Consider the following 25,264-nt stretch of genomic DNA (forward strand, 5'->3'; position numbering starts at 1 on the left):
GTCGTAACAGATTTGAGCTCGGGGTTCGGGGTAAGTCTCGGGGTGTTTTTTAATGATTAGAGCGTTACCGGGAATAATAGGGTAACGGGATATGAATTATTGATGTTTGAGGATATTGAGACTAGCGGGAATTGAGAAGCGTTATGTAATGCCTTGAATTCTCCGATATGGTTTAATGGCGGGATTAGTAGGCCGGGAGGGCCATACTTGTTTAATTAAGCCATTAAATGATAATATGCATGTATATGTGGATTATATTATAATATGATGTGAAATGCATGCATGTGAGTCCATATTTCTAATTACAGGGGTGTGATGGTAATTTGGCCCGTTGAGGGTAAATTGTTTATTTGAACGCATGTTGGTGATATATTTTGAGACCACATTATGATGTGGGTTTGTTCGAGCAATTCGGCATGAGACGATCATGGTATGTTAAATATCAGTTTGGTCATAACAGACTTAAGCTTGGGGCTCGGGGTGAGTCTCGGGGTGCTTTAATGATTAGAGTGTTACCGGGCATTAAAGGGTAACGAGATATGAATTATTGGTGTTTGAGAGTATTGAGATTAGCGGGAATTGGGAAGCGTTAATTATGATTAACGGGATAAGTGGAAAGAACCAATTTTACCCTTGAAATGATTTTAGAAGCCTTAAGTGACCTAGGGGCATTTAGGTCATTTGGTTTGGATATATGTGAGGTTTAGATGGCTGTAGAAAACAGAACAAAAACAGAGTTTCATTTCTCCTTCCCGTACATCCATTTCCTCCATTTCCTCTTTGGAGTTTTTGAGCTCAAAGTAAGGTTTCAAGCTAAGAAATCAAGGGGCTGAGATTGTAGACTTGGTTCAGCCATTGAAGAGGTTTGATTTCGAATTTGAGGTGAGTTTCAGCCATAACTTTCTGGTTTATCTCTGTTTTAGCTTTGAGTTTTCAGCTTGTAATTCTTTGGTGGATAGTTGGAATTAAAGGGAGTTAGGTTGATGTTTCACTTGGGTTTTGATGAGGGTGAGTTGTAGATAAAGTTTAGGGGTTAAATTGGGTGTTAGGTTGGTGTTTTGGGTTGGTTTGAAGGGCTGGTTTCAAGGGAAAATGCAGGGGAAGTCGAGCTGGTGCGTGCTAATTTCTGGGCTGTTTTGCATATTGAGCCGCGGCATGGCATAGGTGAGCTGCGGCCCATGGTGCTTGTCAGGGTAAGGTCGCCTCTGTTTGGGGGCACGCCGCGGCGCAGCTGGGGAGGGCCGCGGCCCATCAGGGCAATTTTGGGCAGAAAAGTATTTTTAGCTTGGGGATTCAAGCCTTAGGCCTCGAGGTCGAACCTACTACCCGATTGAGTGGTGTTTGATATCTCGGAGGCTAGGTTTTAGTTTGGGAACCTTTTATTATTCATTTTATTGATGGAATCCCATAATTGGTTATGACCAGGTAACCGCTAAAGGACCAAAAGGTTGATCGTTCTTAGGGGTCGTTCTTTTATTCATTCTAGCTCGAACCAGAGGTAAGAAGACTGCACCCCAAACATGACATGCATGGTTATTCATGAGGCATGTGGTTGAATGAATATGGACATGAATTGATTGTGGAATACTTAGCATGTGTTGCTCACTTGTGCATGGTACTGACTCATTAGTCAGATTTGGCAAAGGTACTAGTATCAACTGTGAAGCTGTGACTTATTAGTCAGGTTCGGCAGTGGTACTGGGCACTGGTCACGTTGCGCTGACTCATTAGTCAAAACGGCCTTAGCGTGTTAACGCAAGCCAATAAAGATTAGATCTAATCGACTTTCTGTATTGAATGACTCAAAGAGCATTAATGCCGGACCGACCACAAGGTCGATGATTGATATAAGCGCTTGGAGGCTAGTGGCTTACCTAGCAGCCACTCTCCCACTTGAAACAGTGACATGCTTGTCAGTCACTCAGTATGGTTTACCAAAACCTGTTGAAGGCTAGTGGCTTACCTAGCATCCACTCTTCCATTTGAATTAGTGACCTGCCTGTCAGTCACTCAGTATGGTTCATCAGGACCTCAAGTGATATTCACTCATTTGTTTGAAAGCTTTGAGCTCAGTGTGATTATAATGATAATCATTTGATGATGTTTACATATAATGCTATGTTTTCTTGCTGGGTCTTGGCTCATGGGTGCTATGCGGTGCAGGTAAATGAAAAGAAAAGCTCACATAGCCTTGAGTGGAGAGCTTAGGTGGTGATGTGTACATATGCGGCCGCTTGACCACCACGGCCAAGGATTTCTCAGAGGAACTAGGGGGTTTACCCTATTTTTGCCACTTAGGTCGGCGAGTTTATAACTTTGGAACATTAATGACCTTTTTGAGTTGTAAATAACTTGTAAATGTTCTTGTGGGCCCATGAACAGTTTTATATATCAAATAAAACATATCCTTTCCTTTTTACTGGTTTTCACCTTAACTTGTTAATAACACTTAGAACACGTTTTTAACCAAAGGACTCAGGCAATGAGTCAAATTTCCGGTTCACCGTTCACCGTAACTGTTCTGGGGTAACCAGGGCGCTACACGTTAATTATGATTAACGGGATAAGTAGAAAGTTCCAATTTTACCCTTGAAGTGGTTTTAGAAGTCTTAAGTGACCTAGGGGTATTTAGGTCATTTGGATGGATTTGTATGACCTTTAAGTTGGCTACTGGCTGTAGAAACATGTAGAATAAAACAAGCCAAAACAGAGTTATCCTCCTTCCCGTACACCAATCTCCACCATTCCTTCTTTGGAGTTTTTGAGCTCAAAGTGGGGTTTCAAGCTAGGAAATCAAGGGGCTGGGTTTGTGGACTTGGTTCAGCCATTGAGGGAGGTTCAATCACGAATTTGAGGTGAGTTCAGTCATGAGTTTCTGGTTTGTACTCTGTTTTCCTTTAGTTTTTCAGCTTATGAATTCTTGTTGATAGTTTGGATTTGAGGAGGTTTTGATTGAAGTTTAGCTTGGGTTTTGATGAGGGTGAGTTATAGGTGATGTTTAGGGGTTGAATTTAGTGTTTGGAGGAGGTTTGGATCTGGTTTGAAGGCTTGGGTTCCAAGGGAAAACGCAGGGGAGGTTTGCTGGTGCGTGCTGTCATTTTGGCTGGTCTGGGTATTTGAGCCGCGGCATGGCTGTGGTGCGCCGCGACTCATGGCGTCTGGTAGAGAGGGTTGCCTCTGTCTGGGGGGTGCGCCGCAGCGCAGCTAGGGCGGGCCGCGCCCCTTAGTGACTTTTTGGCCAAAATGATGTTTTTAGCTTGGGGATTTAAGCCTTAGGCCTCGGGGTTGAACCTAGTACCTGGTTGAGTAATGTTTGATGTCTCGGAGGCTAGGTTGTGGTTTGGGAACCCTCTGTTATCATTTTTATTGATGAATCCTATATTTTGGTTATGACCAGATGACCGTCAAGGAATTTAAAGATTGATCGTTCTCAGGGGTCGTTCTTATAATAACCTTCACTCGAACCAGAGGTAAGAAAACAGTGTATGAATACAGTTGCACCCTGTATAGGTATATGACATGCATGGTTTTTTATTGAAGCATGTTGATTGATATATGCGGACATGGATTGCATATTAAATGCTAGTGAATGTTGATTACTTGTTTATGGCATTGACTAGTCAGGGACCGACCCTAAAGTCGATGAACATGCATTGAATGACTCTATAACATTAATGCTGGACCGACCCTAAAGTCGAAGAACTTATAAGCGCTTGCCTGGTCTAAGACCAGATGTTCATAGCCAGGGCATATGGCCCCGGTGACTATTTGTCACATGGCTAGGGGACGCTGTCCATAGTTACGACTCTAGAGTCGGGAGGAAGGTTATGTTGGTGACCAATCACCATGCACCTATCCTGATCAAACTTATGAAATAATCACTTATCAGTTAAGCCCTGGTGACCCTATCGTCACATGGCTAGAGGGAGCTGTACCCACTTTTGTGACTTTTGGCTACTGTCACCTATCTGTTTTGGACTGATAGTCCTGAATGATTATTATGGTCATTGTTGATATTATATCATACTTTATTGTGTTTTCTTGCTGGGCCTTGGCTCATGGGTGCTGTGTGGTGCAGGTAAAGGGAAAGAAAAGCTCACCCAACCTTGAGTGGAGAGCTTAGGTGGTGTTGTGTACATATGCGGTTGCTTGACCACCATGGCCAAGGAGTTCTCAGAGGAACTAGGGGTTTACCCCATTTTTGCCGCTTAGGTCGGCGGGGATTGTAAATTTGAAACAGTAGCGACCATTTTGTATTATGAACAACTTGTAAACGTTTTGAAAGGCTCATGAGCAGTTTATATACTTAATGCTAATTATCATTTCCTTTTTACTGGCTTTACACCTTAACTCGATAATAACACTTAGATCACATTTTTAACCAAAGGACTTGGGTAGCGAGTCAAATTTCCGGTTCACCGTAACTGTTCTGGGGTAGCCAGGGTGTTACAATAACTGATTCAAGTGGAAAATAAATTATCACAATGTGATAATCATAAAAAAACTACATTTATTTGCTAATAATTTTTGTTATCACCAAAACATTAATTTTTTCTAGTAAATTGTGAAATCTTATTGAATCTTATGAATATATATTATAAAATTAATTAAATATACAAATAATTAATTATAAATTTACAAACTTACTATTAATGATTATTATTAATTTCCACTTTTTAATTTTTAAAAATAACAATAAAGTTTTATAATTGTAAAATTATTATTTTAATTTCCACTTTATAATTTATGAATATATATTATCAAATTTTATGAAAGTATTATAAAGTTTCATTATATATACAAATATTTAATTATAAATTTATTAATGATTGTTATTAATTTCTTTGATAATTATCAAATTATTATTTTAATTTTCACTTTTTATTTTTTCAAAAATAACAATAAAGTTTTATAATTGTAAAACTATTTTTTTAATTTCTGTTGACCCAGATTTTGGCCAACTGACACGGAGTCAAAATACGCTTGACGTGGATAAATACGTTGAAATGAATGTGATGACGAAAATAATAAGAACACAAGATTTTATAGTGGTTCGGCCCCAGGATCTGGTAATAACCTACGTCCACTTGAATTGTTATTGAAATGAGATTCAAAGGGGTGATCAAAGAACTAGGGTTCAATGAGTTTCACGGACTTCTGAAGAATAAAATACAATTATTCTCGTGTAATCTCTCTTTAATCTCAAAATATTTTCTAGCCAAAAGAAAAAGGAGGATCCTCTTCCCTGAGCTCTCTTCTTCTATTTATAAGCTCAGGGGAGATTTACATTGATTTGTTACAGATATTATTTCCTAAATAATCGGATACTCAGGAAATCATGGGAGATAATTTCGGATTCCATCATAACTGCCTAAGATTTCCTCCGCGTATAATGTGCGTACAACCAGGCTGGTCGTATGAAGAAACCGATCGCATGACACTGGATGTCTTCCTGGTCGATAGTCGAGCACAGATTCTGCCAGGTGTCAGCCACGTGTATTTAACGCCTGCCATGTCATTCACCTCTGATTTTTTGGATAACAATTTCCAATTTATGATTTTTTTTTAAATTTTTATTAGTTGCTTTAAAATTAATTAAAAAATTTAATCATACTAACTTTAAAATTATTTTATAATGTTTAATATTTCTAAATCTACTAAAATTTCAGCAGCATAACGGTTGTAATCTAACATATCCCAAAATTTAAAATCTGCAAAAAAACTACAAAATTAATCCCATAACATACGTATACTAATTATAAACATCTAATTATATTAATATAACCTACCATACAATTTAAAAATACAATTCACATTCACATTTATATAAATAAACATATTCAACTAATATCTAACATAACATAACATTTAATTAAATTAATTTAAAATAACATAACATATTCAACATTATATATCTAAAATAACAAATTACACAACTAACATATTAACATTTAATTACATTAACATATTAACATATTCAATATTATCTATAATACTCAATTACACAATTAACATATTAATCAATTACACAATTAAATTAACATATTAACATATTTACTGCTGTCTAAGATATACAAATCTAAAATGAAAAAAAAAACTCAACACTATATAAACAAACCAATCACACACTTAAAAACATTAATCAAACACAAAAAAAAAAAAAAAAATTAACAATACCTAAGGCTCGAGGTTATCCAAAGGCGTCTTTGGTTAAGGATGATGCTCCACTACTCCAATCTAAAAAGAAAACAAAAAAAAAAACATTTCAAAAACGCATTTTTACCAAATACTAAATACATAAATGTATTAACAAAAAATACATTTTAAAGACTAAAATAGATAGAAATTGGGTTTAGATTACCTAACCTTGGAAGAAATGGGCAAGAATCGGACTAGGGGTGTTGGATTAGCGAGGGGCGGTGAATGAGCGGAGATTCGTCTCTAGTTTTGCAGAGAATTTTTCTAGAAAATGAAGAAGAAGGCTCGGGCTGAGGGGTTATAGTGACGACATGTCGTCGCTATAGGTAATGACTAGTCGTCGCTGATATCAAACACACCGTTTTACTCAAACGGTGAGACCCTAGCTATAGGATAGTGAATAGTACACGAATCCCCTCGTGTGCTACGCGTCTACCCTACAGTGACGTCATGTCGTCGCTCTAGAATAACATATTTTCCGCATTTTTTTCTACAATGACTCTACAGCAACGACAAGTCGTCGCTATAGGGGTGCAAATAGGTAAACAACTCTGGGCAGTTGAGTTCCCTGAGATCCTACAGCGAAGACAGGTCGTCGTCAAAGACAAACATATTTATTTATTTTTTTCGACGAAGACCCTACAGCGACATGTCGTCGCTGTAGCTTATTTTTTTTTTAATAAATTAAGAAAAAATAATTTTTCGTGGATTTTGCCTACATACAGCGATGACTTTTAAGTCGTCGCAATAGATGTCGTCGCTGTAGAGTCTTTTTCTTGTAGTGTATACTTTGGTTTTGTTTGGAAGATTTTATGCTATTTAGTGTTTTGCTATTTAATGAAAATATTGGATTTGTGGAATGTTAACGTCTCTAGGTGGTGTTTCTATGTGATAAATGTGTTTTTTTTATGTCAAATCTGGTTTTGGTCTCTATTGTTTTAATAAAGAAAATTTAGGTATAATAGAATCTACTTATTGCTTGTTGATCCTGAATCTTGTTGATAATGTCATTATTTGTTGATCAAATATGCCAAGTCTTAATTGATTTTGGCAAAAAGAAATCTGGTAGTGAGAAAAGTAGCCTAAAATTTTATTCTGCCTTTTTTTAGCTAAAAGAAGTAACCTGATACATGCATTGTTTGTTAATCAAATATGCTGAGCCTTGATTGATTTTGGCAAAAAGAAATATGGTAGTGAGAAAAGTTCCAAGAAGATGGAATATCATGTTCACACGCCCTTGTGAAATCCACCAATAGAGATGTCACACAAGCAAAAAAAAAAAAAAAAAAAAGGAAATAGTTCATTTAATTTACTTAGACATATATTATTTTTATACGTTCATAATTCAAGTTCAAGTACTATGTTACTTTGGAAACAAGTCGAGCCTTAATTGATTTTGAAATAGGTTACTCAGTAATGAATAAAGTAACATGTCACTTGATTCTTTCCCTGTTTTATTTATTATTAAAGTAATCTGATACCTGAAATTATCATATGATCAATATATGATGACTCTTAATGAATTTTGGAAAAAGATAGTGAAAAATGTACCCTCACTCGATTCCTTGACTTTTTTTCCGAATAAAGTAAAATAGTGTATAAAAAAAATCAACTTAAATATATATATGCAAATAACAACAAAATCATCTAAAAGTTGCCTAGAACCAAAAATGTAATTTGAAACTCTTGATGATAATCTAATCTAGAATAAATGTACCATGTTGCTATTGAATGTAACTTAATCTATAAATAATATATTAGGTTACATTATTTGGGGAAAAAAAAAACGTTAAGTAAAAAAATGAAATAAAATAACAAAATTATCATTTAAAATTTAGGTGAAATGACAAAAAAAAGCCCCCAAAAAATAATACAAAACCCTCAACACTAAACTAATTAATAAAATATGACTTTATTTCAAAATAAACTTAAAAATATAGAAATACTTTTCCACACAATTAGTTTAAGTTACGAAAAAGCCATATATTAAGATTTTTTTTTTTAAATGTCCATATTTACTAAAAGAAAAGAAAAAACTCCATATCCCACCCACTTAATTTCCACAAAAAAGAAAAAAACACATGGGGCTCAAAGAAGCTACGAGACAACTAATGTATAATAATAGCGTATCATGAGATATTATTGAGAATTGATATCAATCATAATAATTTATCTTATATTGTACATAAAGAAAGAAAGCAAAATATTTAAGAAATGGACGACCGTGAAAGTTTCTCTCTCTCCTTTTATTAAATAATATATGAATGATAAATAATGATGAGTACATTTAAATTTGTACTAAAATATTATATATAATGACATAGCACTAAATATTATAAATAGTGACATGACAGTATTTTTTTTTAAATAATAAATTTTAATTTTAATAAATATAATTAACTAAAACACTAATATATTTTGAGTGATCGTGATTCTTTGCTTTGTTTTGTAGCAGAGGCAATCAAATTCCTTTCCTTTCATTCAGTCATTTCAAAGTAGAAAAATAAGAAAACAGTCTCGGAGAGTCACATGTGGAAAGCTCAGCAAAGCAAGTAGCCAATCTCAGTGGTTTTCCGTATTAGAATGGATCCAAACTCGCGCCCAGCTCAAACTCCAACCGACGGTCCTAATTTATTTTCACTTTTATTATAATATAATAATAATAATTATTATTATTATAATCACATTATTAATTACTCCATTGTTTTTTGGTCCTTATTAATTGACGGCACACCATTCTCTAATGGCGATGCAGTGAGATTGAGTGGGTTTACGCCACGATGATTGCTTCTTCGACTCTTCTTCGTCTTCCGACACTCTCTCTTGAGACTTCCAAGGTTTCTCTCACTCTCTGCTTCAATTTGAATTTGAATTTGATTTTTTTTTTTTTTGGCATTTGAATAATTGATTTTTGTACAGGTTGCTATAAATAGTCGGATTTTTCCTAAAGATCAACCTGGAGTGGGGAGCTTTGGATCTCATCCGTTGCTGGCTTACCGCAGAATTGTGTTTCCATCAAGGAATTCAATCAATGGGAAGGTATGTATGTTTGAGTTTCTCAGTCTAAATTTGGCCGATTAGAGCTAATATTTTGGTTTGATTTGTTAAGATTCATGAGGTTCTAAGTTTTTTTTTTTGCAACAATCTTGTACAGTTTTTGTTCGATGTTTGTTTAAGATCCTGAGCTCCAACTCATAATCAAATGGCAATAATAGAGTATCATAGTCTTATAAGTATATTGATATTCTCATGTGGACACTCTTATAGAATTGTAGAGTAGAAAGATTTAGCGACCAGTTTCATATTCTAAGCATATTAATTGATGTTTCGTTAATTGATTGTCATGTTGTTGGAATTGTTAGATGAAACAATGAAATTGACATTATGATTTCCAACACATTATTCTCTTTCCGAAATTCGAAAGGAAATGCTCTCATGATTAGGAGGAAACGTAGGTTATTGGATTGCTTTCCTCTCGTTTTTTGTCCTTTTAGTAGCTTTTGAAGTGTGGTCTGAGAATCTAAGGCGTACTTAGTTTCAGGTGGAGCGTTGTTTTTCTACCAAAGCAGTTTTAACAGATGACAAATCAACAGTAACAGCAGACGAAGAAATGGATATTGGTATATTGAGCACTGATCCAGGCTTGGAACAATATAAAGATCACTTCAAATATAGAGTGAGCAGATACGTAGACCAGATAAAGCTTTTTACCAAACATGAAGGAGGGCTTGAGGAATTTGCGAGAGGTTAATTATTTGTTTATTTCTTTTTCACTTGAATATATGCGTAGAATAGTTAAAACTATGTGATATAGTTATCTTTAGATTGAATTTGTTAAAACCCTCATAATTCATGTTCGTGATCCTGTGTGTAGGTTATTTGAAATTTGGATTTAACAGAGAGGAAGGTGGCATTGTGTACCATGAATGGGCCCCTGCTGCTCAGTAAGTTTCTTAGCTTTTAAATTACAGGTTTTTAAACCTTGTGAACCATTTTGGTAAATAAAGAGTCATGTTTTTTAACATAGGGAAGCACAACTTATTGGTGATTTCAATGGATGGGATGGTTCCAACCACAAGATGGAGAGGAACCAATTTGGAGTTTGGAGTATCAAGATTCCTGATTCTGATGGAAAGCCAGTCATTCCTCATAATTCGCGTGTAAAGTTTCGCTTCAAGCACGGTGATGGAGTTTGGGTGGATCGCATTCCCGCTTGGATTAAATATGCCACAGTTGAGCCATCAAGTTTTGGAGCACCATACGAAGGTGTATATTGGGACCCACCCTCATCAGAAAGGTAAAAGTTTTTCAAATTTTTATTGTCCTAAGTTGTACATATGATGAATATACAATCAGTTCTACGACAATAGAGAGTGTTTTAGACCCAAGTTGTTGCATAGTCAAAGACCAGATTGACATGTGATTAATGGTAATATCTTCTTCTGCAGATATCACTTTAAACATCCTCGTCCTCTAAAACCCTTGGCCCCAAGAATATACGAGGCTCATGTTGGAATGAGTGGCTCAGAACCTGTTGTCAATTCATATAGAGAATTTGCTGACGATGTTTTGCCTCGTATAAGGGCAAACAACTATAACACAGTCCAGTTGATGGCTGTGATGGAGCATTCGTACTATGCATCGTTTGGTTACCATGTTACAAATTTTTTTGCTGTAAGCAGTAGATCTGGAACCCCAGAGGACCTAAAATATCTAATTGACAAAGCCCATAGCCTTGGTTTGCGGGTTTTAATGGATGTTGTTCATAGCCATGCAAGTAGCAATGTCACTGATGGTCTCAATGGCTTTGATGTTGGTCAAAGCTCACCTGATTCCTACTTTCACAGTGGAGAACGAGGTTACCACAAATTATGGGATAGCAGACTCTTTGATTATGCTAATTGGGAAGTTCTTCGATTCCTTTTATCCAACTTGAGGTGGTGGCTTGAGGAGTATAATTTTGATGGATTTCGATTTGATGGAGTTACTTCAATGTTGTATCATCATCATGGGATCAATATGGGATTTTCTGGAGATTACAATGAGTATTTTAGTGAGGCCACAGATGTTGATGCTGTGGTATACTTGATGCTGGCAAATCATCTCATTCATGAAATCTTGCCTGATGCAACAGTAATTGCTGAAGATGTTTCTGGTATGCCTGGCCTTGGTCGGCCGGTCTCTGACGGGGGTGTTGGTTTTGACTATCGGTTGGCAATGGCTGTCCCTGATAGGTGGATTGATTATTTGAAGAACAAGAGGGATATGGAGTGGTCAATGAAGGAAATCTCATGGAGCTTGACAAACAGGAGATATACTGAGAAGTGTATATCTTATGCTGAAAGTCACGACCAGGTATTTGGGCTCTTTTGGTTTTGTTGATATGAATTCCCATGGTCACTTTCTCAAGTATTTTCAACTTTTTTGGGTATTAAATGTCTTATAACTCTTGCAAATAGATTTCGTTACTTATCTGTCTTACAGAAAAAAGCAACCATAGTTTTCTGTTTTATCCCCCTCCTTTATTTATCTTTGTCGAAATGAACTTATTGTGTTTGTAACTTTACTTGGTCACTATCCCTGTAGGCAATTGTGGGTGACAAGACTATTGCCTTTTTTCTGATGGATAAAGAAATGTATTCAGGCATGTCCTGTCTGACTGAAGCTTCTCCTACTATTGACCGTGGGATAGCACTTCACAAGGTTTGTCTTACCATATAGTAGGAATAATTGTTTGCATGTTGTTCTCTAATTTATTAGTGAACTGGTTGATTTATATCATTATCAGTGGTTATCTTTTATTACTGATTGGACCATAACCGCAGGTTTGTGTTGTCAAGTTCGTTACATTTATCCAAGCATATATAAAGAATTATTTATCCTTATAGCATGACTAGGACATTGTAATTTAATGATGTTTTTCTTGTTTATATTTCACAGATGATACACTTTATAACAATGGCATTAGGAGGGGAAGGCTATCTCAATTTTATGGGAAATGAAGTAAACATTCTAGCCTTTTTTCTTGTCTACTAAACTTTGGCATCAATACTGCAGCTGAGTTGACAATATTCAGATGTAATTCATGTTGGATTACCGATAAATTATTGCCCTCAAATTTTGATGTTTTAGGTGAAAGGAATATTGCTTACCTATTTCGTCACGACTAATAAGTATGCTATGTAAAAATACGGGCAGATGTAATTAACAAGTAACCTCAAGTGTAAAATATACTTTGTAAAGTTTTGAAACTTTCTGAAAAGGACATGAAAGTTCTATAAAAAATTTGTAGTGATGCCAAACCTTATTTTTCTGATTTTCTGTTTCTTCTACCTTTTTTTAATTCCCTTAAAAAAAATATAGTTTGGCCATCCCGAGTGGATTGACTTCCCAAGAGAAGGAAATGAATGGAATTATGAAAAGTGCAGACGACAGTGGAACCTGGTGGATACTGAGCATTTGCGATATAAGGTTCGGATTACTTTTGAAGAAGCCTTTTCAGTATCTAGTATTATTAATGATTTTCCCTTTTCAATCTCTCTTCCTGTGACTAGTAAGCTGTAAGTGGTTCAAATTAAGATGTTGTAGCATTTACATAGTAGGGTATTTTACTAGATGGTTTTACAATTGCCCAACCAAGCTCTATATGGTCGTTGGCCAAATCTAGATAGCTCTGCATTTTCTGTCATTGTATAATGCGCAAGGCAGCTCAAATATGTGATTTGGTTATCTAATTTATGGGCAGTTACTAATTGTTGATTTATCTCCGTTTCTCTTTCCCCATTCTTGAAACTTGTCCAGTTTATGAATGCTTTTGATAGAGCAATGAATTTGCTAGATGATGAATTTGCGTTCCTGTCATCATCTAAACAAATAGTGAGCAGCACAAATGAAGAAGACCAGGTAAGGCAGTCTATATACTGGTCTTTTCTTTACTATTTGTATAGTAAAATTTTTCAGTTGGGGTTTAGTTTCTATTTCCTAGTGGTTTGATAAAAAAACAATGATTACTTTTGTGGATTACGTACAGGTCATTGTCTTCGAGCGTGGAGATCTAGTTTTTGTATTCAATTTCCATCCAGAAAATTCATATGACGGGTAACCTCTGCTTTTAGAAAATTAACAACGACAATACAAAGATCTTAGCTCTAACCTTTTTTTTGAGTGAGTTTCAATCTGAGATACACAGGTACAAGGTTGGGTGTGACTTGCCTGGGAAGTACAGGGTTGCGCTTGATAGTGACGCTTTGGAATTTGGCGGACATGGAAGAGTAAGAAAAACAGCTTTATTCCATATTATTAAACATGTCTGTCTCAGTATAGTAAGTTAGAGGGGTAGCTCAAATAGTCAAATTCATAGTTTACGAAACTCTCTCTTATGTATTTACATAGTAATTTGCTAGTGTTCACGTTCCTCAAATATTGTAGGATCATTAAGTTTGACGAATAATTTATAACGTGGCACTCGCAGGTTGGCCATGACACAGACCATTTCACCATGCCAGAAGGAATACCAGGAGTACCTGAAACAAATTTTAACAATCGCCCCAACTCCTTCAAAGTATTATCACCCTCTCGCACCTGTGTGGTATGTTTTTGCTCTCTTTTTCATCAACAATCAACCCTTATCAAGGTGACATATTATGCATAAACTAATCTTCTTCCTTTGATTACTTTTCCTGTTTGTGATGTATTTTATAGGTTTACTATAGAGTAGATGAAGCTGATGAGGGAAACAATGCGAGTAATGCTAGTCAAAGCAATGAGAAATCTGTGGCTGCGACGATAGAAGTAGAGGTTGTAAGCGAGCATGGCAACATTGAAGAATCAGCTTCTTCAAAAGGTGACTAAGTTTCTCTGGTAGGTTGTTGTAGCCGGAGGAGGGTGTGAATAAATAAGATGATCCTCTTCTTGAGTTTGTAGATTTTGTTGTGGAGAAATCTCTCTCTGTCTCTCTGTGGAGTGCTTATATATATGTATTGTATAATTAGTTATGAAGAAGAAATGTCAGCTTTTAAGTGAAATGTATTTATATGTATAGCCTTTGGAGGAGTATTTACATAAAGGCCTTAAAACATGTCTTTTTTTTCCTCACCTTGTATTAATATCTATTTTCACTAATAAATTTGGTTTATCTGGCAAATAATTAGTTTAGAAATGTTTGGAACCTCTTTTCTCTACCCAAAAAAGAAAAAAAAAAAGTACAAAATGTGAGTTTTTATTAAATAGTAGTTTGTAAAGAGGATTTTTAGTATGGTTGACCTTTGAATTTATAAGATTAGCAAAATAGTCATTGATTGATTCTTTTTTTTCTTCTTTCCTCTTTGTGCCCTGGAATTGATAAATTGTACTAATTAACTTCTGTTAAACTCTTTTTCAAAAAGAACAAAAAAAAAAAACTTCTGTTAAATTTGTAACAAATTTTTTTTTTTATAACTTTGTCATTTAAATTCATTCAATATTTGCAATATAGTTCTTAAATTTGCCATTAATTAACATATATCGTCTCTATAAAAAATGTTAGTATTGCAATAACAAAAATTATCAAGGATCACTTTGTTAATTAGAGCTATTTACTAATTAAATTAAATTCAATGATTTAATTACTAAAAAAATAATTCAAAGATCACTTTGTAGGTTTGTGAAAAAATCAAAAGACAACTATTTAGCAATTGATTTAAATTATTTAGAATGGTAGAATCTTAAAAAAAAATAAAGAATAAGAAGCTAAAATCAATTTTTATAGTTTACAAGTACACTGCTATCGCTAACTACCGACGAGAGCAAAGCTATCCTCAATTATGGAGATAGCAGAAATCGAATGCTTACTCTGCTTAAAGTCCGTGGAATCATCATTACATTTATTTTGGTCGTGTCTTGTGGCAGCTAGATTATGGTTCATAAATGTATGGGGCTTGAAAACAGAAGTAGTGAGGATAGAGAACTGGGAGGATTGGTTCTAGTATTTCAAAGAAGAATCCAATAGACCGTATGGTCTATCTTTCAATGATTTTCTACTAAATGCGTCAGTGATGATGGACATTTTATGAAAAGAAAGAAATGGAGTTCTTCATGGAAAACCTCCTCAACAGTTTCAGGAGCTATGCAGAGGTTTTAAAAGGCAGCTAATTGAATGGTCATCTCTCGATAAGGAAAACACCACCCATGACAGGTGGTGTCCTCCCTTAACGGGCTGGTCCTGCTACTCAACGAATGTTGCTATAAGTAATACGGGTTCGAATTTAGCGGTAGTAGGGAGGGACTATGAAGGGAGGATAATAGCAGTGGCAGCTAAACAAGTAAAACAGACAGATTCGAATCTGGTGGAGGCAAAAGCGTTGATGTTGGCTGCCAAAAAGGCGGAAGAGCTAAAGACGTGCTTCAATATATTCCAAAGTGATAATAGCTGGGTAGTGGACTCAATTAATGCCACGGGTCCTTGTCAGGCGGTAGCATTGGAAAACTGCATATTGGAGTTCCATGCAATCAGAAAACCATTCAAGGAATGGGAAGTTCAAAAAATTCCAAGGGAGATCAATTTTATGGCTCATAATGTAGCTAAATTTGCACATAGAAGAAATCTCACAGGGGACTTAGATTGGAGTAAGTGGACTGCTGAGATCTTCAATGACTATAAGGAAAGCCACCCACCTTGAGTAAGCAGGAACAAAGGACACATGTTTGTATGCTATTTCATCTTTTTTGTGGGGTTAAAGTTTATGTCTAGATTAATTCCATGCAATCACCTGTGTTTTCTCAGTTGTAATTTGAGGAAATTATACAAAATATGAGATTTTTTTATAAACTTTGAAAAATATGGCATATTTTTTTTTTTTACATTTTTATGGGAGTTTTTTTCCCATATATTTGTAAAACTTTATTTGTATACCATATTTTATCTTTTATACTTTTTTAGTACCTATTTTTTATTATTTTGAGATTATTTTTTTAATTTTAATCTATTTGTGTTAATTTTTATCATTTATATTTGAAAAAAATATTTTTTTACATTATTCTTTGAAAGAAAAAACTGAGACATTCATCACCATACTTTTTATTCTCTTTTCTTTTTCTTTTCTTCCATTTTTTATCTTCTTTAATCAAAGTGACTTCCTGTTTTATCCTGCTTTTTTATCTTTTCACTAAATCCTATCTTTACGTATTGATATTTTGTGTAACAGATATTCAAGAATGACTGCTGAACTGTTGCCAACAGTTGTAACATCTATACAAAAAAGGATTGAAGTCGGTTTCCCTTTCAAAAATGACTAGACAGGTCTACTGGTATGGTTCCCTCTTTGATTATAACAATTGCATAATTTTATTCACTTCATTGCATGCCTCACTGATACTTTTCTTTTAGTTGTTTGACAGCAGCCTTCACTATCTCATCGTCCTAAACGCAAGTTAAAGAAGTGCTTCTTAAAGAGATGGATGTGGACGAGCTGGAGAGGAGGATGTGGAGGGACAGGATGTTACTGAGGCGGGCTGAAAGAGCAGAGCAAGGGAAAGCAAGGAGTCGACAATGCAAAGCAGTGTCAATTCCATGAGCAAGCTCAAAGGAAGAAGATGTCAAGAGCTCAAGATGGGATCTTGAAGTACATGCTGAAAATGATGGAAGTTTGTAAAGCTCAAATCTAGTTTTATTCTTCTTCTTCTTCTTCTTCTTTTTCACATCTGATTTTGAACTTCCTATTTGATTTTTCTAGGTTTTTTTCTTTCCCAAATTTGTTTAAGTAACCAGGTACCATGACGCCTAGGTCTAACAAAAGTCTGATATGAATAAAATGAATCAGGCGTCATGGTACCTGGTTACTTAAACAGATTTTGAAGAAAAAAAAACCTAGAAAAATCAAATATGAAGTTGATTTGCAGGAGTGTTTGACAACAAATATACCTCGAAACAACAGCCATGTTGAGACTGATCATGATCAATATTCAATAGATTTAGATGGAATAATCTACAACGATATAGCTTCTGAGACCAAAGTAATGAGGATGAATGATGACATAATAATTTGGGTCGAATACTTCTCTAAGTTTTGTTTGCTTGTTTTTTTATTTCCTGTACTTGTATTCTGAATAAATTTTGTAAACCTATGGATACATTTTTTGAGCAAACGTTCTAGTTCTATTTCTTTAAATAATTAATAAACACATAAATATTTATGTTAGAGCCTTATTTGGTGAACGTTTGGCTACTAAACCTATATCCAATTGATCTAAACATCACAGGGAAAAACCTTGACAACTTTTGCCATTTTCCAACCAAAAAAACTAATCAGCTAACTTAAGCTTTCATATGTTAAAAGTACCCTAAAATATTCAACTACCTAGCTTCTTATACTACCCTAGTCTACACCAAATAATAGCAGTCAACTTTCTTGGAGTACATTTCTTAAATCAAATTAAATATGAAGTCAAGTACCTAGTTACCTAAACAGATTTGGCAAAAAAAAACCTAGAAAAATCAAATATGAAGTTCAAAATTAGATGTGAAAAAGAAGAAGAAGAATAAAACTAGATTTGAAGAAAGAAAAAGAAGAAGAAGAACCAGGTCGTCATCGTCATCGTCGGAGGTGGCATCGCCGGAAGATATCTGAGATGGACACCGAATGGGGGAGGAGAAAGAAAGAAATGAGAAGAGAGAGAGATCGTGAAGGAGAAAAGAGAAAATAAGAAAATTAAGTTTATGGTAATTTATTTACCATATTTAATTTTTTTTTTTCCAAAACTTACCATATTATGTATAATTATTTTTTTTCCATAAATTTAGAAACTATATATATTTTTTCCATATTTATGTAAACTACTCTTGTAATTTCTAATTTAATATCATTGAGTTTGGTCCTGCTTTGGAAGGGGCTATTTCCAGCCAAAAAAAAAACTATGTGATTGATTTCAACTTTTGACCAAATAAAGATCAAAATAAAATTGGTAAGATTCATCTTTGGGTTAAGTTGGGCCGAGACAGCCCAGTCCACCTAATGGGCTCACGTGTGCATACACCGGCGAGCCCAGTAAACAAAATTCAAAGGCGGGGCAGCCCATTTAGATGCAGATCTGATAACAACGGCGGCTTTCGTGCGCAGAGAACGTAGAACAGGAAGTTGAAGAAGCCGGAGAGAGAGAGAGAGAGAGAAGGAAACTGAGATTCTAAGGGTTTGGTTTCAATGGAGGTTGGTGATACGCCAAAAAATAAATACAGCATAATTGTCCCAACCTACAACGAGCGCCTCAACATCGCCCTCATCGTCTACCTCATCTTCAAGCATCTTCGGTGACCATTCTACTGAATACCATCTTCTTCTTTTCATTTTTTAATTTTGTGCTTGAAGCTCAATTTAAATAATTCATGAGAATTTTGGGTTCAGGGATGTGGACTTTGAAGTGATCGTCGTCGACGATGGGAGCCCAGATGGTACTCAAGAAATTGTTAAGCAATTACAGAAGGTTTATGGTGAGGATCGAATTGTAAGTATCGATATAACTCTTCCAAATTTTGATATTAGATAAATGGCTATGGCTTTATGCGTAATTATGGAGAATTATAATAATCAAACCGCTGCTTTTGTCTGTAGTTGTTAAGACCGAGACCGAAGAAGCTCGGGTTAGGTATGCACGTTTTATGATGTTTTTTCTTTTTATTTTACAGAAAAATTATGATAAATTAAAGTGGCTCTTGGTTTTTCGTTTTTATTTTTCCAATTGAATTTCAGGGACCGCTTATATTCACGGTCTGAAACATGCCACTGGTAATTTTGTTGTAATTATGGATGCTGATTTATCTCACCATGTAAGCACTTCTAATAAACTTAGTTCATGTCCATGATTTAAGAATCCTATTTCTAAGTTTGATCTGTATTTTGGTACTGGCTGTTCTAGAATCCATTCATTTCATATTCTAATAGGGATTGGCTATGGAGTTATATTGATTGATCTTTTGCTTGCTCTTTTATACGCAGCCAAAGTATTTGCCCAGCATCATCAAGTAAGAAAATCGTAGCTTGTGATTCTTTAATTGTAGAACAGAATATCCAATACCCAATTACTGAGACTTATTTTTTGTTCATTAGGAAACAATTGGAGACTGGTGCTAGTATAGTTACTGGAACCCGTTATGTTAAAGGTGGGGGTGTCCATGGATGGACCCTCATGCGCAAACTAACAAGTCGGGGAGCAAATGTCCTTGCACAAACACTTCTATGGCCTGGTGTATCTGATTTGACTGGATCTTTTCGGTACACTAATAAATCATTTCATTGAGCAATATGGCAGTTTGTGGAGATGATTTACAGCTAACACTTCTGTTTTGTTTTCTCTTGAAGGCTTTATCGAAAATCAGTGCTTGAAGATGTTATTAGCTCATGTGTTAGCAAGGGATATGTCTTTCAGATGGAGATGATAGTTCGAGCTTCTAGAAAAGGCTACCATATTGAAGAGGTAGGTTTACATTTTTTAATTACCATTTTCAGTGTTTGCATTAGAAAACTCTATGACCTTTAAGCATTTCTTAACAATTTTTAACAGTGCTTGCCTATCTTATGATGTGATTTTTGTGGTTTAGGTGTCAAATTTTCTAGTGTATGTTTCCAAGTGTTTGCCGACTTGTTTGCTATTATTTTCGCGATTCTATGTGATATTCTTAATTGTTTGTCTGAAGTGTTGACCATTTTGTGTGATCAGCTAAATGTGTTGACCATGTTGTGCATAATATTTCTGTTTATTTCTTTTGACATGGCTTCTATGTTTGTAAGCTTTCTTCTGATTTTCTTTTGTAATTGTATGCGTTAAATATGTATCTTGACTAGTTAATAATGGCCATTTAATCTTTGAGACACTTATGAATGGGACTAATATGGTGGTTCGAGTGTTCTGCCATTTCTTTTCATAATCATCAATTGGCTAATGCCTTCAACAGAAATCTGCTGCTAATGGGGTGATATCCCCTTCTTCATTTGACTTGTGTCCACAAATTTTCTTTTGTTACATTTATGCCTTTTGTAGTATAAACCCCTAGGTGATATATTTAGGCTATATCCTTTCTTGGTTTCACTGGTGCATCAACAGGTACCAATTACATTCGTTGATAGAGTATATGGAACTTCAAAGCTTGGAGGATCTGAAATCGTTGAATATCTCAAAGGCCTTGTGTATCTTCTGTGTACTACATAAAATGCATCAAAAAGACAACTCTTTAGTCTTTTTTTGGGCTCTTGTGTTATTATTAATTTTTTCTCTATCGAGTTGTATGAAAAACTTTTTTTGGTTATATATTGATCAAAATTGACAAATTCAATCAAATTCACAGTGGTTATTCTTCTTTAGTGATGATAGTGGAGACTGGAGATTCATCATGTTCTTCTGGCCAAAGCAAATTGAAAAATGCTATTGAATAAACATGACTCTGTGTACTTACGAGAGAATTGTATTGTAATAGAAATTATTGTGCATTGAATGGTTAAAGACTAACAAATCAGAATCTATTTATTAGAAAAGTATTTCAGTAGTTTAAATTGTAATTAAAAAGAATGAAAATGATTTTCTTTTCGTTCTTTTCCTCCGAAAAAAAAAATAACTATATACAATCCACAAAGAAAAACAAGTCATTTCAACCCTTTAATATCACAGCTTAACTTTCTTTGGCTTTTGCAGTAGCAAAAGCAATATATAATCCATATCCATTACAATACCAAAGAAAATGAAAAAAAAAAAAAGGAACAATAGAAGATTCAAAAGCCATGGCTAACAAAATCTACTAATGTTCAGTTTTTCTAACTCTTCGAGCTCCAACTTTACCACCAATGGCAGATTTCTCTGGGTAGAGAGGCAAAGGTGGTTTCTTGTTCTCTTTGCTCATGCTTCGCAGCATATACCTTGAAGTCTCCATCGTCTTCTCCACCGAGTAAGCTGACGAGATCGATTTCCTCAAGCTCCCAATCTTCTTCGAAGTACTCACACTACTTCTTTTAGCAGATTCAAAATTCACACCCAGATTATGCATGCTCTTACTAACAATCCTCTCCTCACCTGTTTGAAGAACCATTTTCCTCCTCAATCTTTCATTCCTTCTGGCGGAGTACTCTTCGTAAAATCGACCCCTTTCGAATATCCCACTCGAGCTCGAAGTTGAAAGAACTCCAGTCTTGAGCTTGAGATTCTCCCCCTCGTTTCCGAATTCATCTTGAACCTGCTTCGCCAGAGCCCGTAACTCACGAGAAATCGTGTGGTACTCGGGTCGAATCTCGGAATCTTCAGAGTACCGATTAGGGATCGGCATCAGGGACTTGGCCTGAGAACCTGAAATCAATACGAAAAACCAAATCAAAACAATGATAATGAATGAATAAAAAAGAGACGAGCGATCGATGATTCATTAAGATTTGATGGAACGAACCCGGAGGTGTTAGGGTGGTGGAAATCTGTGGGAGGACCCAGCGGGGTCGAAGCCTGATGGGGGATTTCGCAAGCGGAGGTTTCTGAACCGATCTCATTTTCGACATTGTTGACTGAGAATCTGCGATCGAGAGGATTTGAAATCTGTGTTGAGAGAGAGAGAGAGAGAATTAGGGCAAACTTTCTTGGTCTGATAATGTAAGGAATACAGTGAGAGAGAGGTCCGATACGTTTGAATTCAGAATATAAAGCAGAAGCGCCTTCTCCCAACGGTCATATTGTTTAATCGGACGGTTTGGATTGATTCAAATTTTGAGTACCTTTTCATGTTTTTTTGGAAAAAAAAAAAAATTATATATTTTTCTTTTAGCCTTGTTTGTACATTTTTCTTATGTTTAGATATAACCAATAAATTATTATTATTATTTTTTAAATGTTAGGTAGCAGTTTGATACAAAGTATCATTTTGGTACATTGTGTTTATAATAATATTCATTTAGTACCTAGTATTTTAAAATCGTACATATTTTGTACTTTATATTTTAAAATTGTACATATACCCTGTTGACGCGGTTATTCGGCAACAGGTAATTAAGAGAAAGAGAGAAGAGGATTAGTGCTGAATGTAGAACCGTAACAGATATAAGATCTTAGAGGATGAAATAGGTGACTCAAGACACGTTTTTAAGTGGTTCAAAGGTTAAAATCCTTCTACTCCACTAGTCAATATTATTGATATATTCTGGGTATTTGGTTACAAAGTATATCTCCCCAGAGACTATTTTCTCCAACCCTTATCAACTCCCAGGGTCTCCATATTTATAGGAGAAGGCACCTGGAAGTTGGTAAGGAGGTCATCCCGTGACCTTCTTATTAGTCATATCAATTCTGTGACATTCATGATTAATTCCTAAACCTGACACATAAGTATGGTCAAATCGATAGGTAAGGAGATAATGGGCCGCACGGCCCAATCCAGCCGTGGGTGTCTGAATGCGCACTTTCCTGCAACGTGTCCGAGAAGTCAGGGAGATATCGGACACGTGATGTCAGATATATGCACGTTTATCTTGCGTGTGTTGACTTTACAAGGGGTCGTAGCCTCCATATCTAGTTCGTACCATGAGCTGTGTATCTGACCCGACCTTCGGCCTTTTGATTCCTTGCTCCAGTCTTGGGAGTCTTGGCGAGTCCTTGAGGATTCCTCGAGCTAGGGGGGGCGACCTAAAGACAGGAGCTCCAACCTGGGGGATGTTTATGGACTAACCATGATTAGTCCGAAGCTCGGCCTGCTAATAAGCCCGTGGGAAAATCAGGGCGTACATCTGCCCCCCAAGCTCCTGCTCGTGGTATATGTCGTCATATATAAGACCATAGTAGGGGCTTTTAGACTTCCCTACAAACTCTTCGCATTCCACTCTTTACGCAGGCGCCTGGTACGTGGCACATCGTGGGTGGTGACGGTACGTCTTACGAGAACCACATTTAATGGTCTAGCCTATGCCCAGCCGTCATTTCATATTTCGAGTGGAAAGCCTCGGATCCCTCATCAGGGCCATCCAAGGGCCTTCTACACGTGATCCTTTATGCATATAAAAAGGGGGTGGCCACCCTACGCACGGGCCACCATTTCATTCGAAATTTTTCAAACCTCTTTTCCTCTTTCCCCTCCATATTCCAGAAGAACGAAACCCTTTTCCTCATTCGAAATTGTTGCTGCCATTTTCACCTTTCAAGAAGCTTAGGCGCACGGATTTCTCCGAAACTTTGGAAGCTACTACACCGACGAAGCTCCTACCAACGCAACACCCTCGTCTATCTCCCAGTCATTCACAATAAGTTTTCTGACCCCGTGTATTTTGATAACATGCTACTGTAGCTTAGGCAAACAATTTCACTGTAGCCGCATGCAAGGGTTTTCTGGGTTTTGTGGATATGGAGGGTGGCAGCCATTTTTAGGTTAGGGTATATTTGCTGTAAGAAATCGCTTTAGAGTATGGGTTTCAGGATATTTTTTCTGGGGAAAATTTCTAGGTAGGAGTTTTGGGAATTTTGGGTACAAAACCGGGTAGCTTAGGGAACACGCCTCATAAGCTGTTTTGTAATTTTCAGCCTATTGAAATTTTCCCCCTAAGGCAAATTCTATTCTGAACCTCCTGACACATGGATTCCGAGTAATCTGGGATCTGTTGGGAGTATACGCGCGTGTTCACTGAACCACGTGGCTCCACTCTCCCCGAGCTGGGCTTACCTCAGCTCGGCAAAATAATAACTGCCTCCTCCTCCTATTCGGGTCGCCTTTTCTAAAGTGTTTTCTTTTGTTCGCTAGGCGACCAGATGGCTCCAAAAAAGAATCTCCCCCAGAAGAACGTCGGAAGCTCGGCCTCCCAGCAGGAAAAAGGAAAGGCGGTGATGCCTAGCTCCCCGATCCCCCGCTTCGGGCCGGCAGTGGAGAAGGAGGTCGAGGTGGCCCCTGACGCATTCTTTGAGGCGGAGAGAATCGTCTCAAAGATAACCGATCAGACGAAGATTAACAAACTCTTCCTCACCCACAACATCGCGCTGGGGAAAACCTCCATCATAGCCCGTCCTGCTGCGGAGGGCGAGCGGAGCTGCTCACCGCTCGACAAGTCGTTCACAACCTGGAGCGGTGAACACTTTAAGGCAGGGGCCTTCCTGCCCCTGGATCAACACTTTGCTGATTTCTTAAACTTCGTGGGGTTGGCCCCATTTCAGCTCCCCCCCCCCCCCCCCAACTCCTACCGTCTGCTGGCAGGGTTGAGGTACTTATTCCAGAAGCATGAGTGGGAGGTCCCCACTCTTGCGGATATTTTATATTTCTTTTGCCTCACAGCCAGCCCGGACCAGCGGGGGCGAGGCGACGGGTTTTACTATTTAACCCGTTTTCCCAACACGGCGGCGGTCATCGAGCTGCCTAACCATCCTAATGATTTCAAGGACCAGTTCTTCATGTCGACTGGTTTCCGGAACTGCGAGCACCACTACTTCACTCGTCCTCGTAAGTGCCTCCTGACCCTAGCCCGTGTGTTTTATTATTACTTTAGCTCCTCCTGCACCCCTTTCTGACTTAAACTCATTACGTAGCCATCTTCGCGAGAAGAGAGAAATCTGTGACCCTCGGGGCACAGTACGAAACACTGGCGGGCTTGCCCCCCAGTGAGAAGGATTATCGCACGCTCGTGACGGACGAGACGATGGTGTTCTGCAAATTGATCTTTCCAAACCAAACACTGAACCTAAAGAGGCCCCGGGGGCCGCCTCCAGCTCGGGAAATCAGACCTATCACCGTGGAGGAGGTCGTGGAAGATGAAGACGAGGAGGACGAGGGCGACGAAGTTCCGCTCGTGAGGAACAGGAAGAGGACCTTGGAGGTCGCCCAGAGGATGGGCGAGGAGAGGATCCAATCCGGAGCAGCCGCGGGTCCTTCTGGCCAAGGTAACCCTTGTTTAGGAGTTTAGATAGGGCCGCTGCGGACCCCCGGCTGGCTAGGTTCAATCCTAGGCAGCTCGTCCATCGTCACAGGAGCAATCCGGACCTGGACACACTTCTGCTCCATTGTGTCGATCGGCTCGTGTTGGATCACCAAGAGAGCCGACCTAGGGGTACCGTAGTAGTAGATAATACCCTAGCCTTTAGGTCGATCTTTTTC

The 25,264-nt window shown here is 37.1% G+C and overlaps 3 protein-coding genes across 4 annotated transcripts; 2 read left to right on the top strand and 1 right to left on the bottom strand.

Annotated features, from left to right (window-relative positions):
* The first annotated feature begins 8,671 nt into the window (after nt 1-8,671).
* LOC133805410 (1,4-alpha-glucan-branching enzyme 1, chloroplastic/amyloplastic-like) lies at nt 8,672-14,344 on the top strand. 2 transcript variants are annotated; one of them, XM_062243583.1, is made up of 15 exons: nt 8,672-8,821; nt 8,954-9,035; nt 9,118-9,237; nt 9,734-9,944; nt 10,073-10,142; nt 10,226-10,495; nt 10,647-11,553; nt 11,785-11,901; nt 12,139-12,201; nt 12,562-12,669; nt 13,000-13,101; nt 13,229-13,296; nt 13,388-13,469; nt 13,670-13,786; nt 13,900-14,344. In XM_062243583.1, the coding sequence occupies exons 2-15, from the start codon at nt 8,979-8,981 to the stop codon at nt 14,047-14,049; spliced, it is 2,442 nt and encodes an 813-aa protein (XP_062099567.1). In that variant the 5' UTR covers nt 8,672-8,821; nt 8,954-8,978; the 3' UTR covers nt 14,050-14,344. The 2 variants fall into 2 exon arrangements, with proteins under 2 accessions (XP_062099567.1, XP_062099568.1); XM_062243584.1 differs by having other exon boundaries at nt 8,673-8,821; nt 9,740-9,944.
* Nucleotides 14,345-18,253: 3,909 nt separating this feature from the next.
* LOC133803365 (dolichol-phosphate mannosyltransferase subunit 1) lies at nt 18,254-20,525 on the top strand. Its single transcript, XM_062241376.1, has 8 exons — nt 18,254-18,478; nt 18,573-18,672; nt 18,780-18,813; nt 18,918-18,994; nt 19,164-19,189; nt 19,275-19,439; nt 19,527-19,641; nt 20,269-20,525. The coding sequence occupies exons 1-8, from the start codon at nt 18,372-18,374 to the stop codon at nt 20,371-20,373; spliced, it is 729 nt and encodes a 242-aa protein (XP_062097360.1). The 5' UTR covers nt 18,254-18,371; the 3' UTR covers nt 20,374-20,525.
* A 267-nt stretch (nt 20,526-20,792) lies between these two features.
* On the bottom strand, nt 20,793-21,803 carry LOC133803366 (uncharacterized). Its single transcript, XM_062241377.1, has 2 exons — nt 21,596-21,803; nt 20,793-21,498 (listed from the first exon to the last, which is right to left on the bottom strand). The coding sequence occupies exons 1-2, from the start codon at nt 21,699-21,701 to the stop codon at nt 20,957-20,959; spliced, it is 648 nt and encodes a 215-aa protein (XP_062097361.1). The 5' UTR covers nt 21,702-21,803; the 3' UTR covers nt 20,793-20,956.
* Nucleotides 21,804-25,264: the final 3,461 nt, after the last annotated feature.

The sequence above is a fragment of the Humulus lupulus genome, chromosome X (genome assembly GCF_963169125.1).
Source record: "Humulus lupulus chromosome X, drHumLupu1.1, whole genome shotgun sequence".
Classification (NCBI taxonomy): domain Eukaryota; kingdom Viridiplantae; phylum Streptophyta; class Magnoliopsida; order Rosales; family Cannabaceae; genus Humulus; species Humulus lupulus.

What these genes read in the sequence shown, in the direction of transcription:
- LOC133805410 (XM_062243583.1), top strand. Translation starts at nt 8,979, where the DNA reads ATGATTGCTTCTTCGACTCTTCTTCGTCTTCCGACACTCTCTCTTGAG. An exon ending in GGAATTCAATCAATGGGAAG is followed by an intron (nt 9,238 to 9,733) that starts GTATGTATGTTT and finishes AGGCGTACTTAG; the next exon opens with TTTCAGGTGGAGCGTTGTTT. An exon ending in CCAGAAAATTCATATGACGG is followed by an intron (nt 13,297 to 13,387) that starts GTAACCTCTGCT and finishes TGAGATACACAG; the next exon opens with GTACAAGGTTGGGTGTGACT.
- LOC133803365 (XM_062241376.1), top strand. Translation starts at nt 18,372, where the DNA reads ATGGAGGTTGGTGATACGCCAAAAAATAAATACAGCATAATTGTCCCA. An exon ending in ACCGAAGAAGCTCGGGTTAG is followed by an intron (nt 18,814 to 18,917) that starts GTATGCACGTTT and finishes ATTGAATTTCAG; the next exon opens with GGACCGCTTATATTCACGGT. An exon ending in TATTTGCCCAGCATCATCAA is followed by an intron (nt 19,190 to 19,274) that starts GTAAGAAAATCG and finishes TTTGTTCATTAG; the next exon opens with GAAACAATTGGAGACTGGTG.
- LOC133803366 (XM_062241377.1), bottom strand. Translation starts at nt 21,701, where the DNA reads ATGTCGAAAATGAGATCGGTTCAGAAACCTCCGCTTGCGAAATCCCCC. An exon ending in CACCACCCTAACACCTCCGG is followed by an intron (nt 21,499 to 21,595) that starts GTTCGTTCCATC and finishes TATTGATTTCAG; the next exon opens with GTTCTCAGGCCAAGTCCCTG.